At 43.5% G+C, this 24,715-nt stretch overlaps 1 protein-coding gene across 7 annotated transcripts in view; it reads left to right on the top strand.

Moving 5' to 3' along the window:
- The window catches only part of AKAP13 (A-kinase anchoring protein 13), a 119,969-nt gene that overhangs the window by 18,871 nt on the left and 76,383 nt on the right, over positions 1-24,715 (top strand). For 3 of the 7 annotated variants that reach the window (XM_082736030.1, XM_082736031.1, XM_082736032.1), the window contains exons 3-6: positions 4,222-4,358; positions 15,660-16,030; positions 18,459-18,512; positions 23,581-23,773. In XM_082736030.1, the coding sequence (XP_082592156.1) occupies positions 4,222-4,358; positions 15,660-16,030; positions 18,459-18,512; positions 23,581-23,773 (755 nt within the window). Of the gene's footprint in view, positions 1-4,221; positions 4,359-15,659; positions 16,031-18,458; positions 18,513-21,705; positions 21,772-23,580; positions 23,774-24,715 lie in introns of all 7 variants that reach the window. The other 4 variants (XM_082736028.1, XM_082736029.1, XM_082736033.1 and 1 more) reach the window with 2 other exon arrangements.

Here is a 24,715-nt window from a genome sequence, read left to right on the forward strand (position 1 = left end):
TCTCACATGGAGGATATTATGTTATAGTTGTGTTTAGGGTCCTGTCATGTTGTAAGATTGACCCTGATCATGGATTTAGCTGACACTTACACCCTGCCCAGCCCCCTAGAATCTTCTACTTAAAAGTGTACTACTGGGGCACCTGGGTGGCTTAGTGGGTTAAAGCCTCTGCCTTCAGCTTGGGTCATGATCCCAGGGTCCTAGGATCAAGCCCTGCATCGGGCTCTCTGCTCAGCGGGGAGCCTGCTTCCTTCTCTCTCTCTCCCCCTGTCCCCCTCCCTCTCCCTGCCTCTCTGTCTACTTGTAGATCTCTATCAAATAAATAAATAAAATCTTTTAAAAAAAAGTGTACTATTTACTGTATCTTGGTTCCTTGAGCTAGCTGTTCAGGGTCTTTTCTGAAAGTACAATGACGCCCAACCATGCAAGCAGTGAAACTAAGTTTCTCCTCATGCTGGAGTTCAGTTTACTCATTTAAAGAAATGAATTTTGAACCCCTGAGCATTTTCCCCAGGACATCCTCTTGGATTTTGTTGACAATGTCTGCTCCATACTCCAGCCCCAAGCATAACTACTTTGGTGTTTTTAAAGTGGGTCTTTTTAACTCTCTTTGTAACAGCATCCAAGATCTGGATTTTGCTTTTGTGCTTCAGACCTGAGTTTTTGATTTTAGCAAATTTTGGGGTGAGTTCTAAGCCCTTTGGATCTTGGAGGTTTCATTTATGTTACGAGCACAGCTCAAGAGAGCAATAGTGTAAAACCAAGGAGGATAACGTGTTTTAAAATCACTTTGGATATTCCTCCAGTATGGATAAATACAGATTTATTTATTTAAGTACAAATAAATACCAATGCATTATGAGTAGCATGGTTCAGCAAATCCCAGTGGGCGCTGGTGGTGGTTTTTCCTGTCTTTCATGGCCTGCTATAATTTGTTTGCATATATATAATTTTAGACCCAAATGACTAGACAGCAGCTAAAAAATGACATGTTTTCCTAGCTTTTAAAGAAGTTAATGTCTCAGGACACAAAAGTTTATAGGTAGGTTTATATACGAGTCATAAAACAGGACTAACCCATGTCAAGGTAATGTCCTTACCAGATACTTGCACAGCGTAGGTTAATAACGAAGGCTCGCCTTCATTAGGTGTGTTTGTCACACACCTGATGTGTGCAAGGGGCAGGGCTCTGGTTACCGTTTTCATAAATTCTTTCTAACAGTCTCTACAGCTGTTTTAGGGAGGTCCTGATCGTCCTGTTTCACTGGTATGGAAATGAAGGCTTAGGGGTTAAATGACTTGTTGCCTGGGATCCTGCTGCTAAAAGTCAGCTGAGGGAGATTTAAGCCAAACAGGACCGACTCTAAAAGCAGTCAGTGCTCAGTGTTCTTGCTTCTACCTGCATGTGTTGCTCCCCCTTATTCTTAAGGAAGAGGGCCAGTAGGAAGGCCTGTGACATACAGTGGGAATTAACTTTGCCTTTAGTGGGGTTTCATGATGGCTTAGGATCTTTTTCTCCCCCCTTGTTCCCTGTTTTTCTCCCCCCACTGCTGGCCTCCAGCTGGACAGTTAGGATTGTCTCACACAGCGGAGTCATCCTCCAGCTTGATTTGCTGGCCCAGATTTATTTTCTGGGTGAGCTGTTCCTACCAGGGCTGAATCTGGATCTTCCCTGTGAATTTTCCATTAGAACGTCTTGAATTGGTTTGTTTTCCAGTCTGGACTTGGGACGTGGTCTATTTGCCTGCCAGCTGGAGACCAGCAGCTCAGCATAGTGCTGCGACAGCCCTTTCTTTTCTTGGCCAGCCCCCTGTTTTCCCCTCAACCAGGAAATGGAGTTTTTGATTTTTCCAAGTGGGGAAAGGGGGAGAAGTAGAAAGGTCACACACACCAACTCCACCTAAGTGAGTACATACTCTCCGAATTTGGTGGCGGGAGGGGTGGTCCAGAATACTCATGATTTCCAGTCTTTTAAAGGCAGGGCTATTCCCATTGAATGAAACACTCAGAAATAGTTTGGACCAACCAAGACTGAAATAGACTAGGGTTTTTTTCTTTTTTTCCTTTAATGAAACATTTTCAGATTAATCTGTGGGCCCCCCCGCCTTGCTCCCGGTGGCATCCTTTGTGTACTTCTATGTTGGAACTGTCTCTTCATATGTCTGCTTCTATTACAAGATTGTAAATTACCCCACACACATACACAGACTAAATATCTCTTTTTATTTGGATAATCCCCAATACCTAGTCAAATACTAACTGACAGAGGAAGTAATTTTATGATCAAGTAATTCATGACCTGTATACCAGTACAGTGTTCTTTGATCCTTCCTCTAAGATTCCCAGCTAATCCAGGGCAAAAAATTTATTAATGATCAATAATTAGCTAATTCAGATAAGAGAAACTTTCTTTTCTCATCCTGCAGTGTGCACGCACGTGTGCGTGCGCTCTCTCTCTCTCTCTCTCACACACACACACACACACACACATACACACAATTATTGTCCAAACATAGACCCTGAGAATTTAGGGAGACATTGGGGGTTGTCTAATCTCCACTTCCCCTTCTGTGTATGCATCTTTTCTGAAACCTCTTGACAAAGTCGTTCAGCCTTTGCTCCACCCCTTCTGGTGAAGTGACGGGTTACTTTCTGGAACTCCCAACCCATTGCCCAGAAGCCTACTTCTAGCAAAGCTCCGTGGCTTCCACACAGCAGGTTTTGTTCTGCCTCTGGAACAGCACACAGCAAATCTGCAGCTGCCTTTGGACACATTTTCTTCAAGCTCCTGTGCAAGTCACGTGGTTCTTGAGTGTTCCCACTGTTGTGACCTCCTCACCATGCATGCATTTCTGTTTATCAGTGTTTGACTTTAAATGTTACCTAGGGACAGACATCATCCTGTGGGTGCAGTGTAGCTGTCACATAATGGTAGGACTGTCCCTATTTTGGACTTGGGTACACTGTCTATTAATAGAGTCTGAAGCCATCGGTATTTTTTGTTTTGCTGTCACCTTGTATCATCAGCTCCTCTTGAATCTGCTTTCAACTAAAACCTCCAGGTGGCGTGTTCATGAACTGGTAGCCTTTTGATCTGTTGTGTCCCTCGTCGCTTAGTATCACCTGCAGAGTTGATATATGTGTGTCTGAATCCCATATAAAAATGCTAACTGAAATGGAAATGCTTCACTCTCCAGACTTCTTGAAGGAGGTTGATACCTACCCACTAGCTGACTTTCATTGGGCTCTTGCTTTTACCGCATACAAATATTTTTTTTTTAAGATTTTATTTATGTATTTGACAGAGAGAAATTACAAGTACACTGAGAGGCAGGCAGAGAGAGAGAGAGAAGGAAGCAGGCTCCCTGCTGAGCAGAGAGCCCGATGCGGGACTCGATCCCAGGACCCTGAGATCATGACCTGAGCCGAAGGCAGCGGCTTAACCCACTGAGCCACCCAGGCGCCCCCGCATACAAATATTTTTAATTCTTTTGCTTCTAGGTCTTATGTCCCTTTTGTTACAGAATTAATAGGAGAAAGTGGGTTAAATACCCTGCTAATTTCAGTGTACTGAGTGTTTAGAACTCCTTGATCTACAGCATAATGTTTCTGTCAGGGCCCCCTCTGTCTGATTCACCAGAGTCCCTAGGATAGTTATTGAACTGAAGACAGATTCTAGACGATACATTTCTCTTTAGTGATTATTCCCCAATGTCAGGTCCGCTTAAGGTAGAAGCTAAACAATTCCATTTCTGTTATTACTCAATAAAACCCGTAAGTGTAATATACTGACATTTGTATTAGATATGCTTTCCCTCCTTTATTAATCCTAGTGTTTGGCTAGGTAACAAGTTTCCAGAAAGAACTTAAGTCTTAGAAATTTGGCCATAAACTATCACATAGTTTCTGATTTTAGTAGCAAAAGAAAATATTTTCTAACTACCAAGAGGAAAAGATTCCCACTTAAATACCTAAATACAGATGGAATTGTGGTTCTAAATTACCATTTTATCTTTTGGTGCTTTTGGTTTACATGGCAAACTCATGGTTGTCTCATAGTAACAGTCACCCTAGAACTGGGATACTAGAGTTAAAAAGCTACCAATCCGACCGCGTCCTTTACAGCTGCTTAATACTAGAAGGGAGGGACGTTAGTTGGTTGACTTACAAGGTGAATGGCTGCAATGAAAAGGTATTGGCTGAATATATTTTCTTTCTCAGAATGTGAGAACTTCCTGGATGTTGGACTGGGCAGAGAGTGTGCCTCAAAACAAGGAGTCCTCAAAAGAGAATCCGGCAGTGACTCTGACCTCTTTCAGTCACCCAGCGAAGAAGTGGACAGCATCATCTTCCCCAAGGTACTGTCCATCTCAGTACGCGACCCCTGCCGACCATACTGAGCATCTCCAGCTCTGTGTGATCCTGGAGAAGAAAGCGTCCTCCCTTCCAGAGAAGGGAGCTCCAGGTGGCCGGGGCTTAGAAAAAGGCATCAGCCACTTTATCCTCTGTAGAGTTGTGGCTGGTTACACACAGGCTTTGAAGCCTAACGAAATGGGAGTTCCTTTGGTGTGAATTTAATCAGAGGAAGGTGAATGCTTTTCAGTGGGCAGGAAGGGACCACAGCTCAGACTGTAACACGTCATGTGTATAAACTAACCGTAGAGGCATTTCTGATTAATGTGTTTAGGCCTGAAGCTCGTTGCCCAGCTTGGTGATGTCACCCCTCCTCATCTAGCCTGCTTAATTGGAACTTTCTAGATCTCTGCTGGGGAACCCAGACTGTCTTCTCCCCAGTGAAGAGCCAGACCCATGCACATGAGTCACCGTGTGTTTTCATATTATCTGAGGCTCTCCAAGGGGTCGGGGGATGGGGGCGGTTTGCTTTCTTTTGCTTATGTTTGTATCTAGTAGCAGCGAGTTCTGTTTTGTCTCCTGAGAAGCAGAATAGCGGGCTTTCCCACAGCAGGATCCGCAGTGGTACTCAGTCATATGCCACACGTGGTTGTCTTAATCGAGAGGCGGGTGAGGGGGCAGAAACATAGCAGCTGGGAGCACGCCTTTATGAAGCTGTCCCATAGGCAGCTGGGATCTTGGGCTAGCGCATATTTAAAGCCTCTGTAAATGTCCCCTCAAACACTTTCTTTTCACTTGTCCAGTGGCTCTCAATGAGTGCCCATTTGGCCTCCCCTCATTCTTTTCCACCATGTTCCTTTTCCTTGTCCTCGCTGTCTTTTGGGAGGGTCCTTGGAGAAATTCACAGAACTTCAGGATTCCTGTCATTTTTACTCGCAGTAGATTGATTCAGTGGTTTCTATAAAGTAAAAAAATCTGCATCCTGGGAAGCTCTCTCCTCCTTTGAGGTGATCTAGAAAGAGGGAAATCATGGTTTTTTTAAAAAAAATAATAGAATTTGGGTAATTTCCACTGTGACTTTGAGATTTTCATTGTAAGGACTTCTGAAGCATCCCCCACTGCCAAGAGGAATGCCATTCTGAAGGGGCATGTCTCTCAAAATATTTTACTTGTGTCTCAGGTAAACCGATGATCTCTCTCAGTTCCCGCTTCAGAATCGAATCACGGACAGTCACGGAAACTGGGTCATGAATACCCGAGGATTTGTTAAACATTTATGTGTGTCTGAGGTTTTTCGTAGTCAAAAGGTGTTTTAAAACTGCAGAGTCTTCATTAAGAAAGACTTGCTTGCTCCCTCCTAGGTGCGTGACAGCTCGTCCCTGGACACTGCCATGTCTGCAGAATGGTAGTGATTTCTGCTCGCTAAACCCAGTGATTTTCCTAGCTAAAGAGTATTCCAATTTCCTGTGTTTTGCGTCCTTACTCAGACTGCCAAAAACATTGAGGAGATTGTTCAGACGAATGGCTGGTGCTAGATTGGGCAGTTTTTTCAGGATGACTAGACAGATAGAACTGTTAAGAGTTGGAGCATATTCCCCAGAGCAACTTCTACCCACATTTTGTACCGCAGTGGCTCAGAAAAACCAGAAACGGTGGGTGCACCGTCATCTCTTTGTGCGAGCACGAGAATGTCGCATGGCCTGGGGCAAGATCTGGAGGGTTCTTCCTCTTAGCTCTTTCCACTTTCCCAAAGTTGGTTGTGACCAAGAGAGGTTTTGCAATAAGAGTTTTCTCCAGCATTCCTAAAGCCAAGGGGTAGAGTATGAAAGGAAAAGGGGAGAGGGGAGAGAGAGAGAGACAGGCTAATACTTAACCAAGTGGTTACTATGTACTCAACACTGACCCGAGTTTCTTATAATGTATGTGATCTCATTTCGAGCTCCCCACCACCCTGTGAGGTGGGTGGTTTTATCCTCATTAAACTCCTGAGGGAATGCGGCTTTGACTGGTAGAGAGGTGTCATCCAGATTAGTCAGCTGGTAAGTCACAGTCCTGACTCTACGTAGGCCTGACTCTACTATCTCTTCCCTGTCTCGATCTCCAGACACCTGCTTTACTAGCCAGTGATTTACACAGAAGCAGGGTGGTGTCCCTCCCCGGCTGCCTCAGTGGACAGCCACACAGTGTGTGCTGTGAAGCATCACCCTGTCCTGGAGTGCCTTCCCCTCTCCTGTCTCTAAAAAATCATCTCTGGGCAAGGCATCACAACATTATTCTCTGCGAACCATGAGTAGTGCGTTAGGTCACTTCCTACAGCCGTGTGTGTGTGTGTGTGTGTGTGTGTGTGTGTGTGACACACACACACTCTGGCCTCATAGAGGTCTCTTGAGCCTGCAGTGTTGGTCACAAACCCTTTGCCTTACCCTTCAGTTTCCGTCCAGCCTGCCTTCCAGTAAATAGGACTCGGGTGAGAGGAGCTTCCTGATTATTCTCCTGAATGTTTGCTAGTTCTAAGGTCGTCATCTTCTCCATAGATCAACAGCATAAAATTTAGATTTTTTTAAAAAGATTTTATTTATTTTACTTGAGAGAGAGCATACGAGTTGGGTGGAGAGGGAGAAGCAGGCTTCACCGCTGAGCAGGGGGGCCAGTGAGGGGCTCGATCCCAGGACCCCAAGATCATGACCTGAGGTGAAAGCAGACACTTAACCAACTGAGCCACCCCAAGTACCCCTAGGTTATGTTTTTAAAATAGTAAGAAATCTTGGACTTTTTCTTGGCACTAGCAAAGAAAGAATGATCATAAAATACATAATCTCAGCTACCCTATTATCCAAAAGGTTAATTGAAGTCCACGAAAATATTGATAGTTGCTTTTTTCCCAAGGAGAATTAGATAAAGCACTCATACCTTGTTTTTTTCTCCAGGCTGTAAAATGTATCCACAGTTGAGAAAATCAGAGAAACTCCCCTAAGATGTTAAGTCTTAAGGAAGCACACTTCCTTTCTTAAGCTAGTTCGCTCTCAAGTACTTGGTCACCAAGCCAAAAAGTTTTTAGCCTTTCAGGGATAAAAGTAGTTATACTTACAGAACCCAAATTCAAAAAACTTTATTATTTATGCACAAGTATTGAAACTTACTATAATTTCAGAACTGTGAAGCAGCTCACTGTCACATGCTTAAGATTCTTAGACAAATTATCGCACACAAATGGATTAAACAGTTGGGACATATTACATATTTAAAACATGAGCTGTTATTTGCCAAAGGCACGTGACAGAGTGCCTTCTGTATCATAGACAACAATTCATAAATATTTAATGAATAAGTTATTAAAAATTAAAGGACTAGTATTTTAGCAATATTAAACATTCCTTCGGGTGTGGTAATAGAAAGTGTGTAGTTGTTTTTATATATATATATACTTATGTTACATAATGTTCACTCTTCTTTCTATACCTATACATTATCAATCTGATGTGATTCTTGGTTAAGAGAGCCAGTCGGGCATTTTCCCCCAACACTTTATTAAGAAAATGCTGCAGCATCCAGGGAAGTTGGAAGAGCCGTGCAGTGAGCACCCACCTCCTGGATTCCACCCTTAACGTCATACCCTTGCTTTGTTACACACCTGTGCAACTGTCCTTCCTTTCTCTACTCACCAGTTAGTGCATCTAACTTTGATGCATTTTTAAGCAAGTTACAGGTAACAATCCACTTTGACCCCTGAATACTTAGATTCAGTATGTGTTAATAGAGTTGTTTTTTGTTTGTTATAAATTCTCCACACAGTGAAAGGCACAGTTGAGTGACTTTTCCCTCGGCTTTATGAGTTATAGCAGATAAAAATTGTGCATATTTAAATGTACAAGATGATGCTTTGATAGACAAGTTGTGAAATGCTTATCACAATCAGGCCGGAAGTGTCTGTCACCTCACAGAGTTACCTCTGTGCAGATGGTAAGAACACGTGAGATTCACTGTCCTAGCAGACTTCAGGTCCACAGTGCATCGTTAGTAATCGTGGTCGTCATGCCGTCCGTTGGGTCTTCAGAATTGATTCATCTCCTGACTGAGAGCTTGGTCCCTTCGACTAACATCTCCCCATTTCCCCCACCCTCTGGGGAAGCCCTGTTCCACTCTCTGTTGCTCAGAGTTGCCATTTGTGGTTTCCATATAGAAGTGACATCATGTAAAAGTCGTCTTTGGCTTATTTCACCTAGCGTGATGCCCTCAGGGTCCATCCGTGTTGTTGCAAATGGCGGGGTTTCCTTCTTCTTCTTCTTCTTCTTTTTTTTTTTTAAATTCTGAGTAACATTTACTTTACCTGTTCAGCTGTCTGTGATGCGTAAGCTGCTTCCACGTCTTGATGCTGAGAACACGGGAGTGCAGGTACCTCTTCAAGACAGTGGCTTTATTTCCTTTGGATACATACCTAGAAGTAGGACATTGTTAGATTCTAGAGAACAGTTCTAGTTTTAATTTTTTGAGGAACCTACATACTGTTTTCCATTATAGCTGTACCTCGGCGACTTTTAACAAATCCATTCATCCTTATAATCCAAACCTCCATAAGAATCAGGCTGTTACCTTCACTTTGGGGAGTTTGGTTATGCCCCTTTTCAGTCTGTCTTCTCTTCAGTCCCCTGGAGGCAACAACTGTTCCAATTTTTTCCCATCTCAGGTTAGTTCTCTTTATTTCAGAGCCTCATACAAACAGAATATGAATGTTATTATTTCTACTGGGTAGATGAGTGAAACTGATGGATCATATGGCAAGTATAAGTTTAGTCTTATAAAAAGTGGCCAGACCTTTTTCCACAGCAGTTGTATCATTTTACATTCTCACCAGCAGTGTATGAGAATTTTGGTTGCTCTGTGCTCTTATCAACATGTATAATTGTTTTAACTTGAGCATTTCTGGTGTGTGTGTAGTGGTAGCTCATGACCGTTTTGATTTACATTTCCTTGACAACCAGCGATAACGGTAAACACATTCTCGTGTGTTTATTGGCCACTTGCATATCGTCCTTTGTGGAGTGTGTGTTCACATTTCTTGGCAATTAAAAAAAAAATTGATTTGTTTGTCTTTTTGTTGTTGAAAAGTAGGAATTGTATATGGTATCCTGGATACCAGTACTTCATTAGATTATGTTTTGCAAATATTTTCTTGCTGTGCATGGCTTCCCTATTTGCTTTCATAAACATGTGTTGTTGTACTAAATGTTTAGAATTTAGGTGAAGTATAATACATCCATTTTTTTATGGCTGTTGCTACCTGTGTCCTGTCCTGTTACTGATTTGTCTGCCCCCTGTCAAGATGTCTTTTTTTAGGACATTTATAATTTTGGCTTTTACATGTAGGACTGGAGTCCATCTTAACTTTTTAAAACATTTTTATCACAGATCTGTCATATGTAATAATGGGACTGAGTCCTAGCTGTATTTAGAATCATCTGGAGAGCTCTAAGAAGAAGAAAAAGAATCTGGCCCTTACCCCAGACCAGTTAAATTAGAATCTTATTATGTAGCCTCACTGGACCTCAGTTGTCTCGTGTATCAAATGAGAATAATACCTACTAAGTCAAATGTGAAAAGAACAAATACATCTAAATCACTTAGTGCAGAGCCCCCTCCCCCGTGGCAAGTATCCAGTAAATAATCGTTAATCATATTTATGGAATAGTCGTGCTGCCTATATGCCCAAGTAACAGTCATAGTTTCCCCAGCTTTATGTAGACAGCAGCAGCACTTAATTTAGCCTTTCTCGTTAACTTTTATTTATATCATTATTTTGTAATATCAGTTTCCCTAGTTTATTTTACCTTAAATTAAGCAAAACAGTATCCTTGGGTCACTGCCCCCAGAGTCCAAGCTGTCGGATAGGGGCTGGAGCTTGTGGACAAGCCTCTGTATTACTCACTAGGCCCATTTTTTGCAGGCTTTCTCTTTGACTCCTAGAGATCTTTGTAAGGCTGATCACCGTTTGCAGATTTTCAAGATAGCATAAACTGTAAGGAAAAAGAAGCTGTTGGTAGCCACGATAGGTTTTGTGTGTGTTTCCATCCTCCCATATGCAGGAGGAAAACCATTCAGGACAGCTCACGGGAGGAAGGGCTCATGTGTCAGTCTCAGCTCTAGACTCCACTGTCTTCCTCCCAGGGCACTCACTTTGGCACAAACAAGCACAACTCCCAGCCACCCCTCCTCTCCTGTGTCTACTTTCTGCATCTCTCTTCCTTCTCTACCTTAACCCATTCCCAGTACTACATCTTAAGGGAAATAGAAAATAAAAAAATTTGTATTTAGCAAAGAATTATATTCTGGTCATCTGCCTTTAAGGGAAGAAAAACTACACTGGCACCTTTTCTGCAGATAATCAGGACTAATATAAGTCTCTGAAAGTCATTTAATTAGCAGACTTTTTTTTTTAGATTTTATTTATTTATTTGACAGACAGAGATCACACGTACGTAGGCAGAGAAAGAAGGGGAGATGCATACTCCCCGCTGAGCAGGGAGCCCAACACAGGGTCTATTCCAGGACCCCGGGATCATGACCTGAGCTGAAGGTAGAGGCTTTAACCTACTGAGCCACCCAGACGCCCTTATTAGCAGACATTTTAAGAGAAAAGACTTCTCCAAAGAAAGACCCAACATATAATTCAAAAACTGTTTAAGAATGGCTTCAAATATTAGGCATGGAACATTCTGTTATGTGACAGAAGCCATAATTTTTCCTCTTCTGGTTTACAAATGGAAAAACAGCATCCCCAAACCTGCTACTTTCTGTGAGGAGGGGGACAATGGTGAAAGTATCGCTTCTTGTATTTCTTTATTTGGCAGATATCTTTAAGAACTTATTATTAATAAGTTAATTAGTTCAGAGACCGGAAGGGAATACTGGGGGGAAAAAAAATCAGACGCTTAAAAAACCCACTTGTTCCCTCTATTCATGATGAAAATAGACAGTACCTTGCTTGACATTAAGGTCTAGCCTCTTCCGATGGAAAGATCCATCATCTTGGTAGACAAATTGAGAAAGTGGCTTATCCAGTAGACAGATGCGTAGCAGTAGAAAGACTGGGACCATGTTCTGGGTTTAATTTTTTATTACACCCCTGACTACTTTCTTTTCTGCCAGGGTAGCATAAAAGACATGATGAAGCTGGGAAATTCTTTTGAGAACACATAAGTCTTGGGCAAAAGTAATTCAGAGCCTTCTTTAGATTTAATCCAGCATTAAAGAAAAACCATTCACCTCCAATATTTAGGAAGGAAGACTGACCTCAATTATTGAGTTTGTCCTGGTTTTCCCTTTTCCAAGTAATAACTACAAGCTCATAACTGTTGAACACTAGGAAGTGTCCTAGCACACACCGGGATCAACACTGTGTCGCAGATATATGCTAGACAGATTCCTTCCTCAAAATGTGCACAAACAGGCCAACAATAATTTTCCCATCTTGTTTTAATGTCTTACAAAAGGGTGGATGCTTGTTTGCTTGTTAAGTCTCAGATGAGTAAAGTACCAGAGAGATAACAGGTGGTCTTTCAAGGCTGTGCCCCCGTAAGGCCATTAGGTGCCAAATCAAGAGGAAGGACCTCTTCTGTCGTCTGCACATCATTTCCTCATCGGGAAGCCCCAGTTTGTGAGAATATAGGATAAATAGCCAAATGGAAACTTGAACTCCTTTTCATTTCCTTCAAAGCCTAGCTTGTGTGTTTGACAATAAGCCCGTCATGCATTTTGCTTTACACGGCCCTTCTCTTTGTCCCTTGGTACTCTTCTGAGAATTAAAAACAAAGCAGCTTGAGGGTGCGTGTATAGTTTCCTAGGACTGCTATCACCAATTACCACAAATTTGGTGGCATGTAACAACGAAAATGTATTCTTTCACGGTTTGGGTGACAGGAGGGCCTACAGTCCATGTACCAGAGGGGCAGCAGCTTTCCCTCGGGAGGCTCTGAGGGAGAATCTCTCCCCGGCTCCTGTCGAAGCCTCTGCTGCTGGCCAGCACTCCGTGGCCTCAAGCTCTACCTCCCTTTGCCTCTCCCCATGTCTCTCCTCTTCACGCAAGGACACAGCTCCTGTAGGAATTAGGGGCCTTCCTCATGTTGTATGATCTAGTCGTAACCAATTACATTTGAGGGGAGGACACACTGAGAAAGCCAAGACATCCTGTAGTCAGTATTTGCGACCATCTACATTGTTCCTCTCTCTGGAGAGCAGCTCCATGATTGAACACTCTAAGATGCGCAGGTTAGCCCTCAGTAACTTAAAAAGAACAGTTGAGTTTATTTTAAAATATTACCTACCCGATTTTACAATCTACTTGGTTAAAGCATCATTTAATTTTACAGTGTGGCCCAGTGTAGGGAACACAGGGCTTCGAGATCTCGTCCTTGCAGAGGCTTTTTTTTTTTAAAGAGATTTTTTTAAAGTATTCATTTGAAGGGGGGCGGAGAGAAAGAGCATGGGAGGGGAGGGGCAGAGGACGAGGGAGAAGCAGACTTCCTGATGAGCAAGGAGCCTGATAACATGGGGCTCAGCTTGGTCCCAGGATCCTGGCGTCATGACCTGAGCTGAAGGCAGAGGCTTTTTTTAAAAGATTTCATTTATTTAGTTGACAGAGATCACAAGTAGGCAGAGAGAGGAGGAAGCAGGCTCCCCACTGAGCAGAGGGCCTGATGAGGGGCTCGATCCCAGGACCCTGGGATCATGACCTGAGCTGAAGGCAGAGGCTTTAACCCACTGAGCCACCCAGGCGCTCCCCCCAACTTTTTTAAAAATATTTTTTACTGTGTTGTGTTAGTTCACCATACAGTACATCATTAGTTTTTGACGTAGTGTTCCAAGGGTCATTGTTTACGTATAACACCCAGTGCTCCATGCAGCCTGTGCCGTCCTTATTACCTATCACTGGGCCAACCCAGCTCCCCACTCCCTCCCACCTAAAACCCTCAGTTTGTCTCTCCGAGTCCTTAGTCTCTCATGGATAGTCTGCCCCTCCGATTTCCACCCTCCTTCGTTTTTCCCTTCCTTCTCCTAATGTCCTCCATGCTAGTCCTTACCTTCCACATATAAGTGAAACCATATGATAACAGACTTCCTCTACTTGACTTATTTCACTCAGCATAATCTCCAGTCCTGTCCATGTTGATGCAAAAGTTGGCTATTCATCCTTTCTGATGGCTGAGTAATATTCCATTGTGTATGTGAACCACATCTTCTTTAACCCTTCGTCTGTTGAAGGGCATCTCAGCTCATTCCACAGTTTGGCTGTTGTGGATGTTGCTGCTATGAACATTGGGGTGCCTATGGCCCAAAGGCAGATGCTTAGCTGACTGAGCCACCCAGGTGCCTGCCCTGCCCCCGCAGGGTTTTTTAAAGATGATGAGAGGAACAGAAGGGCAGTTTTAGTTAGAATCCACCTGAGTTCACGTCTTGCTCCCTGCTCAATGTCTGTGTACGAGGAGGGCCCGAGAGTCAGTCTGGGTCCCGATGACCCCCACATCTCCCTTTTCGTCTCATCCGTCACACATCATTTCAAGAGCAATTGAAGGCAGATGCTTTTTTTTTAAAGATTTCATTTTCTGCCACAGAGTAGAAAAAAATTCCTATAAGCTGGAAGATATTCAGCCCAAAAGTTGTAGAGAATGATTTTGAAGTGTTAATATAAACATTTGAAAATACTCTCCTTCTAGAGAATAGGTCTTACTTTCTGTTCCAAAGCCTAAAGACTCATTAGTTTTCATAATTTTTAAAATCTTTCTCAAAGAACTATAAGTTTCTTCACTCTTAATTAAAACTTTGAGTAGACTGGCTAATTGGGAAAATACTGTGAAGGAGGAAAAATAAACCACAGAATGCCTTTCCCTAGTCCCTGCTCCCTTTCCTGGAAGAACACAATAAAGATGTTAAGACAGGGGGCACTTGGGTGGCTCAGTTGGTTAAGCAGCTGCCTTCGGCTCAGGTCATGATCCCAGAGTTCTGGGATCAAGCCCCACATCAGGCTCCCTGCTCAGCAGAGAGCCTGCTTCTCCCTCTTCCTCCGCCTGCTGCTCTGCCTACTTGTGGTCTCTCTCTATCTCTCTAATAAGTAAATAAAATCTTTAAAAATAAATAAATAAATAAATAAATAAATAAGATGTTAAGACAGTTCAGTGCGATCTGAGACCGCGATCATGCATCTTCTCGATGTTTGTACTTATCTTCTGGATAAATTCATCCTTCGAGTCTCAGGATGCTTATCTCTCCCTCTGTTACACTCTGCTTTGTTACACTCTGTGCTCTGGTGTATGTAGCAAACAGAACGTCGGGCTACCGGGAATCAGAATTGGACTATTTCTCTTAAGCCCTTGACACTGGCCAGGGAAAGAACCTCATCACGTGCTCAAGACTCCATTGCCAGGATTGATTATTTTATATGTAATTTGGGTCGATGATACTGCTAGTCCCTAGTGAAATGAGAAAAGGAACAGATTTCTTCCAAGTAGGCATTCAAGGCCAGAATGTGGGCATTTGTGGCAGATTTTAGGTAGGCTCATAAGCTATTCTATGGTTTTCAAAAGACCTCTTAGAACAGTTACAGACTTCCTTTGGGAATATTAACTTCAGGACGACATCATGGCTGCCAAACAGACAACCTTGTTTTTAGTTAAAGCTTTGGGGGGGTGGAATTAAACCTAATAGTATATGGATTTAGAGTTTTCATACAGAAGCCCCGGATACATAAGGGTTCTCTTTGTTTCAGTTGGTGGTATTGGCCTGTGGAACTGACCTGAACCTGGGTTAGATGTTTTTCCCCTGTAAGAAAGGAATGGTCTGGGGGTGCCTGGGTGGCTCAGTGGGTTAAAGCCTCTGCCTTAGGCTCAGGTCATGATCCCAGGCTCCTGGGATCGGCCCTGCATCGGGCTCTCTGCTCAGCAGGGGGCCTGCTTCCTTCTCTCTCTCTCTGCCTGCCTCTCTGCCTACTTGTGAGCTCTGTCTGTCAAACAAATAAATAAATAATCTTTTAAAAAAGGAAAGAAAGAAAGAAAGAAAGAAAGAAAGAAAGGAATGATCTGTGTACCTACCTCCAGTAAGAGGGTAGAGAGAGTACAGACCTCGACCACCCCTTCATCGGGAACTCTTTGAATCTGACTGGGACTGTCCTTTCAAAAAGAAAACACCTGTTTGATGCCAACTGTGATCTTGCCCATCCTGCTCACTCTGCAGCCACTGTGAAGCCACTGCTGGGTCGGCAGTAATGAGGCCATGCCCCCATGCCCTTTCCAACTGTAGGTGTTTTCTTTCTTTGACAGCCGGAGGAAGAGCCGCTGGTCTGTGACATCACCGGATCCAGTTCGTCCACCGATGACACTGCTTCCCTGGATCGACATTCTTCTCACGGCAGTGATGTGTCCCTCCCCCAGATTTCAAATTTGAACAGGTCCAGAGATCAGCAGGGTCTTGACGGCTTCTACAGCCATGGCGTGGGAGCTGAGGGTCGAGAGAGCGAGGGTGAAGCTGCCGGCTCAGGTGAGATGGAGGAGGAGGAAATGGACAGCATCACGGAGGTGCCCGCGAACTGCTCTGTGCTGAGGAGCTCCATGCGCTCCCTGTCCCCTTTCCGGAGGCACAGCTGGGGTCCTGGGAAGAACGCGGCCAGCGATGCAGAAATGAACCAACGCAGGTGAGGTGGACCCGGCAGGGCTGTTGGTTTTGTTTCTCGATGTCCGCTTGCGTTGATTCTGTGATTTTGTGTTGTCGTGGTAAAAGAACTTAGGAGACACCATGGTACGGAAGAAAGCAGATGGGCTTTGGATTCAGGAGAACCTGGGTTCAAACCCTAGCTCAGTAATTCACTATGTAGATAAGCTTGGGCAAGGTACTTGACCCCTCTGAGCTTTAATTTTCTCATCTGTAAAATACCTTCCTTTCAGAGTATTTGGAAGAATAAGTATTGCAAGTGAAATAGGCCTGTTACGTGGCGGGTGTTTAATAAATGCTAACAGTCATTCAGGCCAGATCTGTTAATAACATTTATAGATAAAAACTTGTGGAAGGGAATAGTGTCTTGTCGACTTTGAATTAAAAAGCAAACATGAGGTCTTAGCCTCAACACCATCTGTTTTCTTTTTTTTTTATAAGATTTTATTTATTTATTTGATAGACAGAGATCACAAATAGAGAAGCAGGCAAAGAGAGAGGGGGAAGCAGGCTCCCTGCTGAGCAGAGAGCCCAATGCGGGACTCGATCCCAGGATCCTGAGATCATGACCTGAGCCGAAGGCAGAGGCTTTAACCCACTGAGCCACCCAGGTGCCCCTACACCATCTGTTTTCAGAGTGCTTCCCAGAAATTGCAGTCCATTTCTAATGCAGAAAGTTTGGACGGAGTCTGAATGATTATTTAATCAGTAAGCAAGCCTACGAATCATTCGCTATCATTGGATGGTTGGTATTTCTCCACGTATCCTCCAGTTCTGGGGGGCGTGCGTATATGTGACCGCGTGTCAGGCCTTCCTTGCGGAGGCAGGCTGGCAGGAGGTAGTTTGGAGTTGGCCTCTGACCATAGGCTGCTGCCAGGAATTTAAGTAGACGGCTTGCAGTCGAACGACCAAGTGCCATGATTCCTGCTGTACGTACCAAGTTGTGCTTCCTTCCAACTACTCTCCAGCTGAAGAGAGGCAGCCGAGGGAGCAGGCTGATGGTGCGAACACACAGGTGATGTGACAGGCTCACCTGGAGCGGTTATGGCTCTTTCTCTTTTTAATTCGCTGATCTGCCTCCTCATAACGTGGCTCTGATTTCAGAGCTGTAGGTACGTGGACTCTGACGGCACTCGCCCCCTCATTTATTCTTTTATCCAGCCAACACATGCTGAGCGCCAGCCCCATGCCAGGCATTTCTAGGTTCTGGGGACACAGGTGAACGAGCTGCAGTCCCTGCCTTCGTGGAGATCACAGCGATGCCATACACTTGGCTCCTGTGCTGCTCTTCTCAGACTTGTTTCACAGCAGACTGTCCCCGTGATTTTCCAGTCCTCTCCCCGAGTCCGGTGGCATCGTCTGCAGGTTCACCGATGAGACAGGTGCAGGTGGTTGATACCGCTTACCCGTAACTAGGTTCCTCCTCTCCTAGTTAGTGCTCTTTCTGTGATTCCATATTACTCTCTGGTAGAGTTCAGGATGCTGCCCTTAAAAATCAGCAGTTGCTTTTTCTGCTGGGTAGTTTTTATGTACATTTGAAAGCATGGATTGTATAAAAAGCCGTTTCTAAAAGTTTTCCTTCCCAGCTTTATTCACACTATATTTTAAAAAAAGCATTCACACCAGTTAAAAAAAAAATAAGTCAGGATGTAGGGAATGATCCCTATAGCTAGAATTCCCTTCCTGAAGCAAAAGCAGTCTCTTGACATACTGTCAGAGATGCTAACAGCATCCAGAAACGGGGGTTGGTTTTAAACACAATCCCTTTTTCTTTATAACCCACTATGGGTCCTTTTGCCGTGACTTTGATTTCAGAGCTGGCTTGACTGTGGATCCTGTAGCTCAGATGAGGAAATTAAAGCTCAGACTGAGTGATTTGTCCCAGATTACATGGTGCTCTTAAGACTAAGCGAAGACTAGAACCCTATCACCTAATTGCTCATGTGTGCAGCCCGTGTAATATCATGGCCTCTCCTATGTGAGCCTGGCCTTGGTAGTCCCCTCGCATGACCGCCCCAGTGCCTCTGGTGATGAGGGAAGGACTTGAATGAGTTTGATGCTTGTAGCCTTGTCTGCATATTATATAACCTGAATTTTAAAGTCTTAAGAAAACCCTTTGAAAGCTTTAGATGGCTTTTTAAAAATCCTTTTATAATTTAATAAACCTCATTCCTTGTCATCTGATTAACTCTTTGGAGCAAGGAGGAAGCAGAGTAACCCTCCCCAGAAATTGTCCGGCCATCAGGCCTTTGTGGTTTGTCTCCTCTGCCACACTCTCTCGTTCCCTGCCTTCCTGTCCTGTTTCTCTGAGTGGCTTGTGTCTCCCCCAACCCTGTGATGTCTGTGTGCTTCATGCGTTTGTATCCATTTGTTTCACCTCAACACTGACCTCTTCCACCATTCATTTTCAGTTCATTGCGAGTTCTGGGGGATGTTGTCAGGAGACCTCCCATTCATAGGAGAAGGTACAGAGTTCACTAATTTGATGGACTAACTGTGTTGCCTCCGAGCTTCTACTAACAAGCATCTCATTTTGCTTGATCCGTGATTAAATCGTCTTTTACAATAATGTCACATCTGCTTCAGGCAAATAAAGTATAGGTATTTATTAATTGCTGATGTCCATTTGCATATGAAATGGTTTTGTGAGTCTGAAATTTTTTCCTATTCTATTTTTATCTTTAAAGGAAACTTTGGTTAGTGTTTTCTCCATCTTGTACTTACTGATGTTCAGGTCACTTTGATAATAGGGGCTCCCCAACTGTCCCTAGGAGAATTCAGACACGTTGATTGTGCCTGACTAGCGGATGCTGGGGAGTGCTTTTTCTTCCCCTTCCCACCACCCCCCAAAAGGGGGAAGAACCAGAAAGAATTGTGAGCTGACACACAGGCCCTAACACATTTTCAACACATTCTAGGCCCCTTGACCATCTCTACTCCCTTGTTGATGTAGTCATTTCTGAAAACAAGAGTCATCAGCTCATCTCCCAATAATTCCTTAATTATTTTTTGTCAGGTAACATTTATTAAAGCTAACAATTAGTAACTTATGAACTGAAAAGTCATTTCTAGTCCAAAAATGCCGATTTGCTTTTCAGATGCTGAGTTTTACTGTGTTCAGAAATCGTCAGTAATGACCTTTCCTTTCATTATTTGGGGGGCGGAATTCAGAAATCCCAAAACGACGGTAGAGTTACACATAGCCTCTCATATTGGGAGACATCTGTAAAGCGATGTTTTCAGTTCTGAGCCGAAGCTCTTCCTTGGGAAGCTGGCAGGGAGTGGTCCTTCCCCCTTCGTCTTTTTCCAGTGGGTTCCTCCTCGAGTCCCACCCAGATTTCAGGCGCAGAATTGAATTCAGATACAAATACCCCATGAGCCTCAGGTGATCGTGACTTGGTTGAGTTGTTCTCCCAGGGGAACAAGTCGTTAAATCCCTTTTCTGTAGAAGCGTCTGAACCCTTGAGAGAACTAGTTGGCTCTCCAGTCAGGCTCTTCACTAGGAACGTACTAGAAGCCTGCACTCGTTGACAGTGGAAGGTGGCGGGTTGCTGGATACCGTCCCACGGAGCCCACCGAGCTTCACAACAGCACCAGACTCCACTTCGCCCGTAGTCATTTTAATGCAGGAAGAATGTGAAGTATAATTTAAAATTCTGTATGAAGCCTTAGCTAGTAAAACTGGAACATTCCCACAATTGTTAAAAGGTGGAGAGTAAGATATTTGTGCGTTGTTGTATGAGTGTGTGTGTGTGTGTGTGTGTGTGTGTGTTGGTTTTTTTTTTTTAAAGAATCTGGTATTTTCTGTATCTCAAAATGAGGCCAGAGAACCTTTAAATGTGACCCCCAGTAATAGAGGAATTAAGGAGATTGGAGGATGCTCTCAGAACACTCTCGTGATAGGACTTCTCTGCTAGGAGGGTCAGGTCTGCTGCTGCTGAAGGACCACCAGCAGCTTCCTTCCTGCAGCCTTAGGACCCCCATCATGTCCTCCTCCTGTCTCCCTGTCGCTCTCCATTCTCTTCCTAAATTTCACCCTGTTCTCGCACATCGCTATCATTTTCTGAGAGTAAAGGGATGTTTAAATCTGTAGGAGAGTTTTTTATTTGTTTGTTTTTGTTTTTTAATGATAATTTGGTAATGTATGTTCAGTTGCTGGTTTACCATGTTGTGTTTTGAATAAGTTGGATATCTTTAAAATTTTTATTACAGTTTAGAGATTCAGAATGAAGTGAATAATTCAGAGAATGGACTTCTTAGTCTCGTGTGTGTTTGAAAATTATATCAAGGCTTGCTTCCCCCACGCGAGCAAATTCCAAGTCAGTCTGATTTTGCTTATCAGACTGGAGATGTGTCTTAAATGCTAATTTTTCCTTTCTGCTTCTGCCCTTGAGCTTTGTGCTATTTATTAATTTAACCTGATTTTAAGTGTTTTACTATTTATTTTTAAGTGCTATGATTTTTAAAGATTTAGAAGGCTCATAGGGGTAGTTCTTCTGTTTATTTTCTCACCACCTTCCTTGTATCTTTTCCTCTGCCAGAAAACCCCCACTTATCAAAACAAAGTTACTAAATATATTCAAGGTATTCAAGTGGTTTGGGGTCTGTACATCTTCCCATTTGCAGGATGCCAGAGAGAATTGAGGGGGTGTTACTGTCATTCCTCCTTCTGAAAACAAAAACATGTCACTTAAGAGTTTTAAGGCCCCAAATAGTAGCAGTGTATTTTTAACTGATTTTTGATTTGTCAGTCAGAAATCCTGACCTACTGAGGCAGCTCCCTTTACAGAGTACCTGAAATTTTGAATTGGTTATTTTTTTAGCTGGTTATATTTACATGGTATTTCCAACCCTAGGTTTTCTGTCCCTCCCACTTGAGAGTAAATAGCAGTGCCAAGATAGAGTAGATGATCAAACAGAGTGTTTTGGTTTGTTTTTTTTTAATCTTGTGGGGGGAAATTAAGACACATTTCTAACTCAGTTCCATAGAATTCCTTTTATTTTGAATAACATACATGCCTTCATTATCATTAAAATACAAGGAAATGTGACCGTTGTGATGTGGTGAATCTTCATCCCAAGAGCTAAATGAGTAGGGTTTAAAGATGGCTGTGAGTATTGATAAGATACCCTTTTGAGGAAAGACTCCTGAGCCGTCTGTCTTAGACGGACCCTTACTGGAAACGAGAAGAAAATTGATGACCCAGTGAGCCTACCCCATTGCAATCTGTCGTTGTCCCTTTTAGTCAAGCGGCACTTTAGTGTAGTCCAGGATTCTCACCGTGGCCACTGAGGTCTGAGGGTGGCATGTTGGAGCGCACGGAGAGATGGTCTCCGGTGGTGGGGACACCCCTGACCTGTGGAGGGGGCGCTACGGGTAGAGTGGGTTCTTTGTTCAAAGTTGTTACCCTATACCGAACTGACAGAGACATGGCCAGCACATTGTCTAGATGGGTGTTAGTAGGGCAGTTTTAAGTTTCTGTGGTTTTTGTTCTAACTAGCCTTCTTCTGAATTCTAAATGTTACGTTCCTTATTTTTTGATGATCAGATAAATCCATCTGTCTATAACTATGGCTTTTCTTTTCAAACCCAATAACCCTGTCCCTGTTTCCTCTTTTCTCCCTCCATTTCTGTTCTGCCTTTGATGTCCTCCCCAGTATGAGCTGGTGTCCCTCTGGTGTGCACTACTCTGCTGCCCTGAGTGCTGACTTTAATTACAGAAGGTACGGTATCGTTCCATATCCAGCCACCAAAGGGGGAGTCCCAAAACACAGCACCTGGGCTTTTGGCTGGGAGCTTGCTTCTGTGCGGCTAGAATGCATTTGGCAGCCGGCTTCGCCTTTGAGTGCGGTGTTGAGTTGCCTCTGCTATGGGCACCACGAATCCATTTGAAGGGGCACAGACTAGGAGGTGGATGGTGTACCCTGATGCATCCTGCTTGTCTCCAGTGGCTGTAGCTTTGGTGTTTTCTGCACAGACTTGGATCTGGTATGGTAGACCACTTCTGTCTTTGTTTTTGGTCTGTCCTGATTCCCATATCCTGACAAAAACCATGGCAGAAGCAAGGCAGCCAATAAGCACACTTACTTCTGTTGTGTTTCCAAATCCCCCCTCTTGTTAGGTTCCAAATTCACAGATTCCTCACCGTTTCATATTCTCTCAACTAAGCAGACAGATTAATTACTAAAACATTTTCCGGATTAAGTTTTGTGGGTAATGATAGGCTGGTTTCTCAGGCTTTACAAACAATTCACAATAGAAAACTAAATTTCTTCTTCATTTAGCGTGTCTCCTTATCCCTGGGACTGCTAATGAGTTTCACAGAGACACATTTACTTGTACTTAATCATGACTTCTATTGTCGTATTGAAAGAAGAAAAAAAAATCTATTGTTTAAGTGACCCACTAGAGAAAAATAGAAGCATATGGTTTCAGTTCATAATAAGTAATTTTATGAAATATAAAAAGCAAATTGCAAGCCCTCTGGATTGGCGTCCATGAATTATTTGTAGAATTAACTGTAGAGTTTGAGCAGAGATAGCTGAATAGCGTCCGTATACCTTCAAATGCATTTCCACCTGCTTATAACGGAGGACATGGTCGGCTCCAGCTCTGTTTTGCTCTCTTGCTTATTGGAAGGCAGTTCCCGCTGCAGCTGTAGCAGGTGTGGGTTATTCTGGCTAGCAGCCCCGCAGGAAGGTGGGTACGCGGCTGACTGCTGTCTGTAGTCTCCTGCTCACAAAACACATGCTTTCTTCACTCTGCAGACCACAACATCATTATTCCAGGGATCATAGGCCCTAAATTTGCCCCCTTTTGGGGTCAGTATCAAAACCAAAAAATTAAATTAAAACTCTTATACTTAGCAGCTTTTCACCATTTGTTCCTTAAGGTGGTCCGTGCACCTGTCTGCAACTCAGAGTTCTCAGGAAGCCTGTCCACCATTTAGTGGTTGACCGACCAGGTGTGCACAGATGCTGCTACTCCTAAGACCACTCGGGTCTCTCGGGTGGGCACACACTGAACTAGTAAAGGTCAGCTAGACTGTAGTTGAAGGTAAAGTTGTAATGGTCCACTTAACTGACCCAAGGGCAAGTCTAGGTGTCCCTGTTCAGCTTCTGAGAGGGATTGACATGCCTGTTTTCTCTGTGCCGTTTAATTCTTTGGCATTAGCTGAGGTAGATTTTGGCAAAGATGAATTACATCAGATCAAGGAAAAACCCACACATAAACGAAAGTTCAGTAAGATAATATGGTCTATCCAGATGGTATACTGAAAAAAATCTTGAGAAAATGTCCTTAGATGGTCACCGTTTGAGCAGGTTGAATGAGGAAAGAAACTCTAAATGCAGTTCTCTCTCAGCATACCAACACCTGTGGGGAGAAGGTAGGCAGCACTCATTTGCGCCAGGCCCTTGACGATAGTTTTGTTCGATGACATAGAAATAATATACACCTGAAGCAATTTCTTAACCTCCTTCCTTCCGGAGACTCAGAAATAGAATGAACAAACTCCTTCACTCTGTGTTCAGTTTCAGCCTAGAAGGCTTGACAGGAGGAGCTGGTGTCGGAAACAAGCCATCTTCATCTCTAGATGTGAACTCCTTAAACACCAAAGAGCTCAGGCACCCTTTCGGTGGTGAAGAAAGGGGTGACTCTTTGATGTCACTTTCAGAAGAGGATCTGGAATCAGGCCAGAGAGAGCACAGGATGCTTGAGCAGCAGGTAAGGCTGAAGTGGGTATATACCGCTAATTTGGAAAAACTCACTTTACTTCCCTACATGTGTCCTCACATTAGGAGCAAAGAAAGCAAGACTTACTATAAGGCTCGTGGCTGTGATTGCTTATGCATTATATAATACACTCCTCTAGCACAAGGCAAGTTTTTACCACTTAATGCTAATTCAAGAATACCATTAATCTGCATCGACTTAAATATTCTGTCAAAGCAGACTTTTTTTAAATTGGGAAAGTATCCAGGATATTAATTTGAATTTTTTCTTCTGACCTGGGGATTTCTTTTATCATTCCAATAGTAAAATGAGTCTTGAAGTGTGTTACAAAACATTGTTAAATTTACTAATTTTTTAAAAACCTATCCCTTCCTGGGGGGGAAAAATCTTATTCTTTGTCTTCTCACACTGCCTAGGAAATGGCTATTTCTTTCTCTCTGCTTCCTGTCACCATCAGATTTTTTCAGAGAGCATCCTGATGCCCTCTTGCCTGCCACAGGCACTCACCTGAAGCCCCCTCTTGGAGGGCCTGGCCTTCCTCGAAGCCAGTCAGATGATTTTCCAGTGCTGTCTCCTCTAGGCTCTTCCTTCCGTCACTCACCACCCGGGACCGGTCCTCAGGGAGTTTGCCTTGAGAACTGGAATCACATGGTTTTAGATTTTGGCAGACTTCTGCTCCCCGTCCTTTATCCTTCTCTTGGGCCAAGGGGACTCTCGGTTGATTTCTAGGCGGATTCTGTGATACATGTGCAAATGCAACATTTCTAATTACACAGACAACAGAGTTAAACACCTGTCTTTATGTAGGTGACTGGAGTTTTAGGTAGAAATAGAATGAAGCATTTCTAATTAAACAAACCAACCAAAGTGTTGAACAGCCTGTTCTTTGAGTAGGTGACTTAGGGTTTTACGTACACAGTTAATTTTTTGTCT

Source organism: Mustela nivalis, assembly GCF_964662115.1.
Source record: "Mustela nivalis genome assembly, chromosome: 6".
Classification (NCBI taxonomy): Eukaryota; Metazoa; Chordata; class Mammalia; order Carnivora; family Mustelidae; genus Mustela; species Mustela nivalis.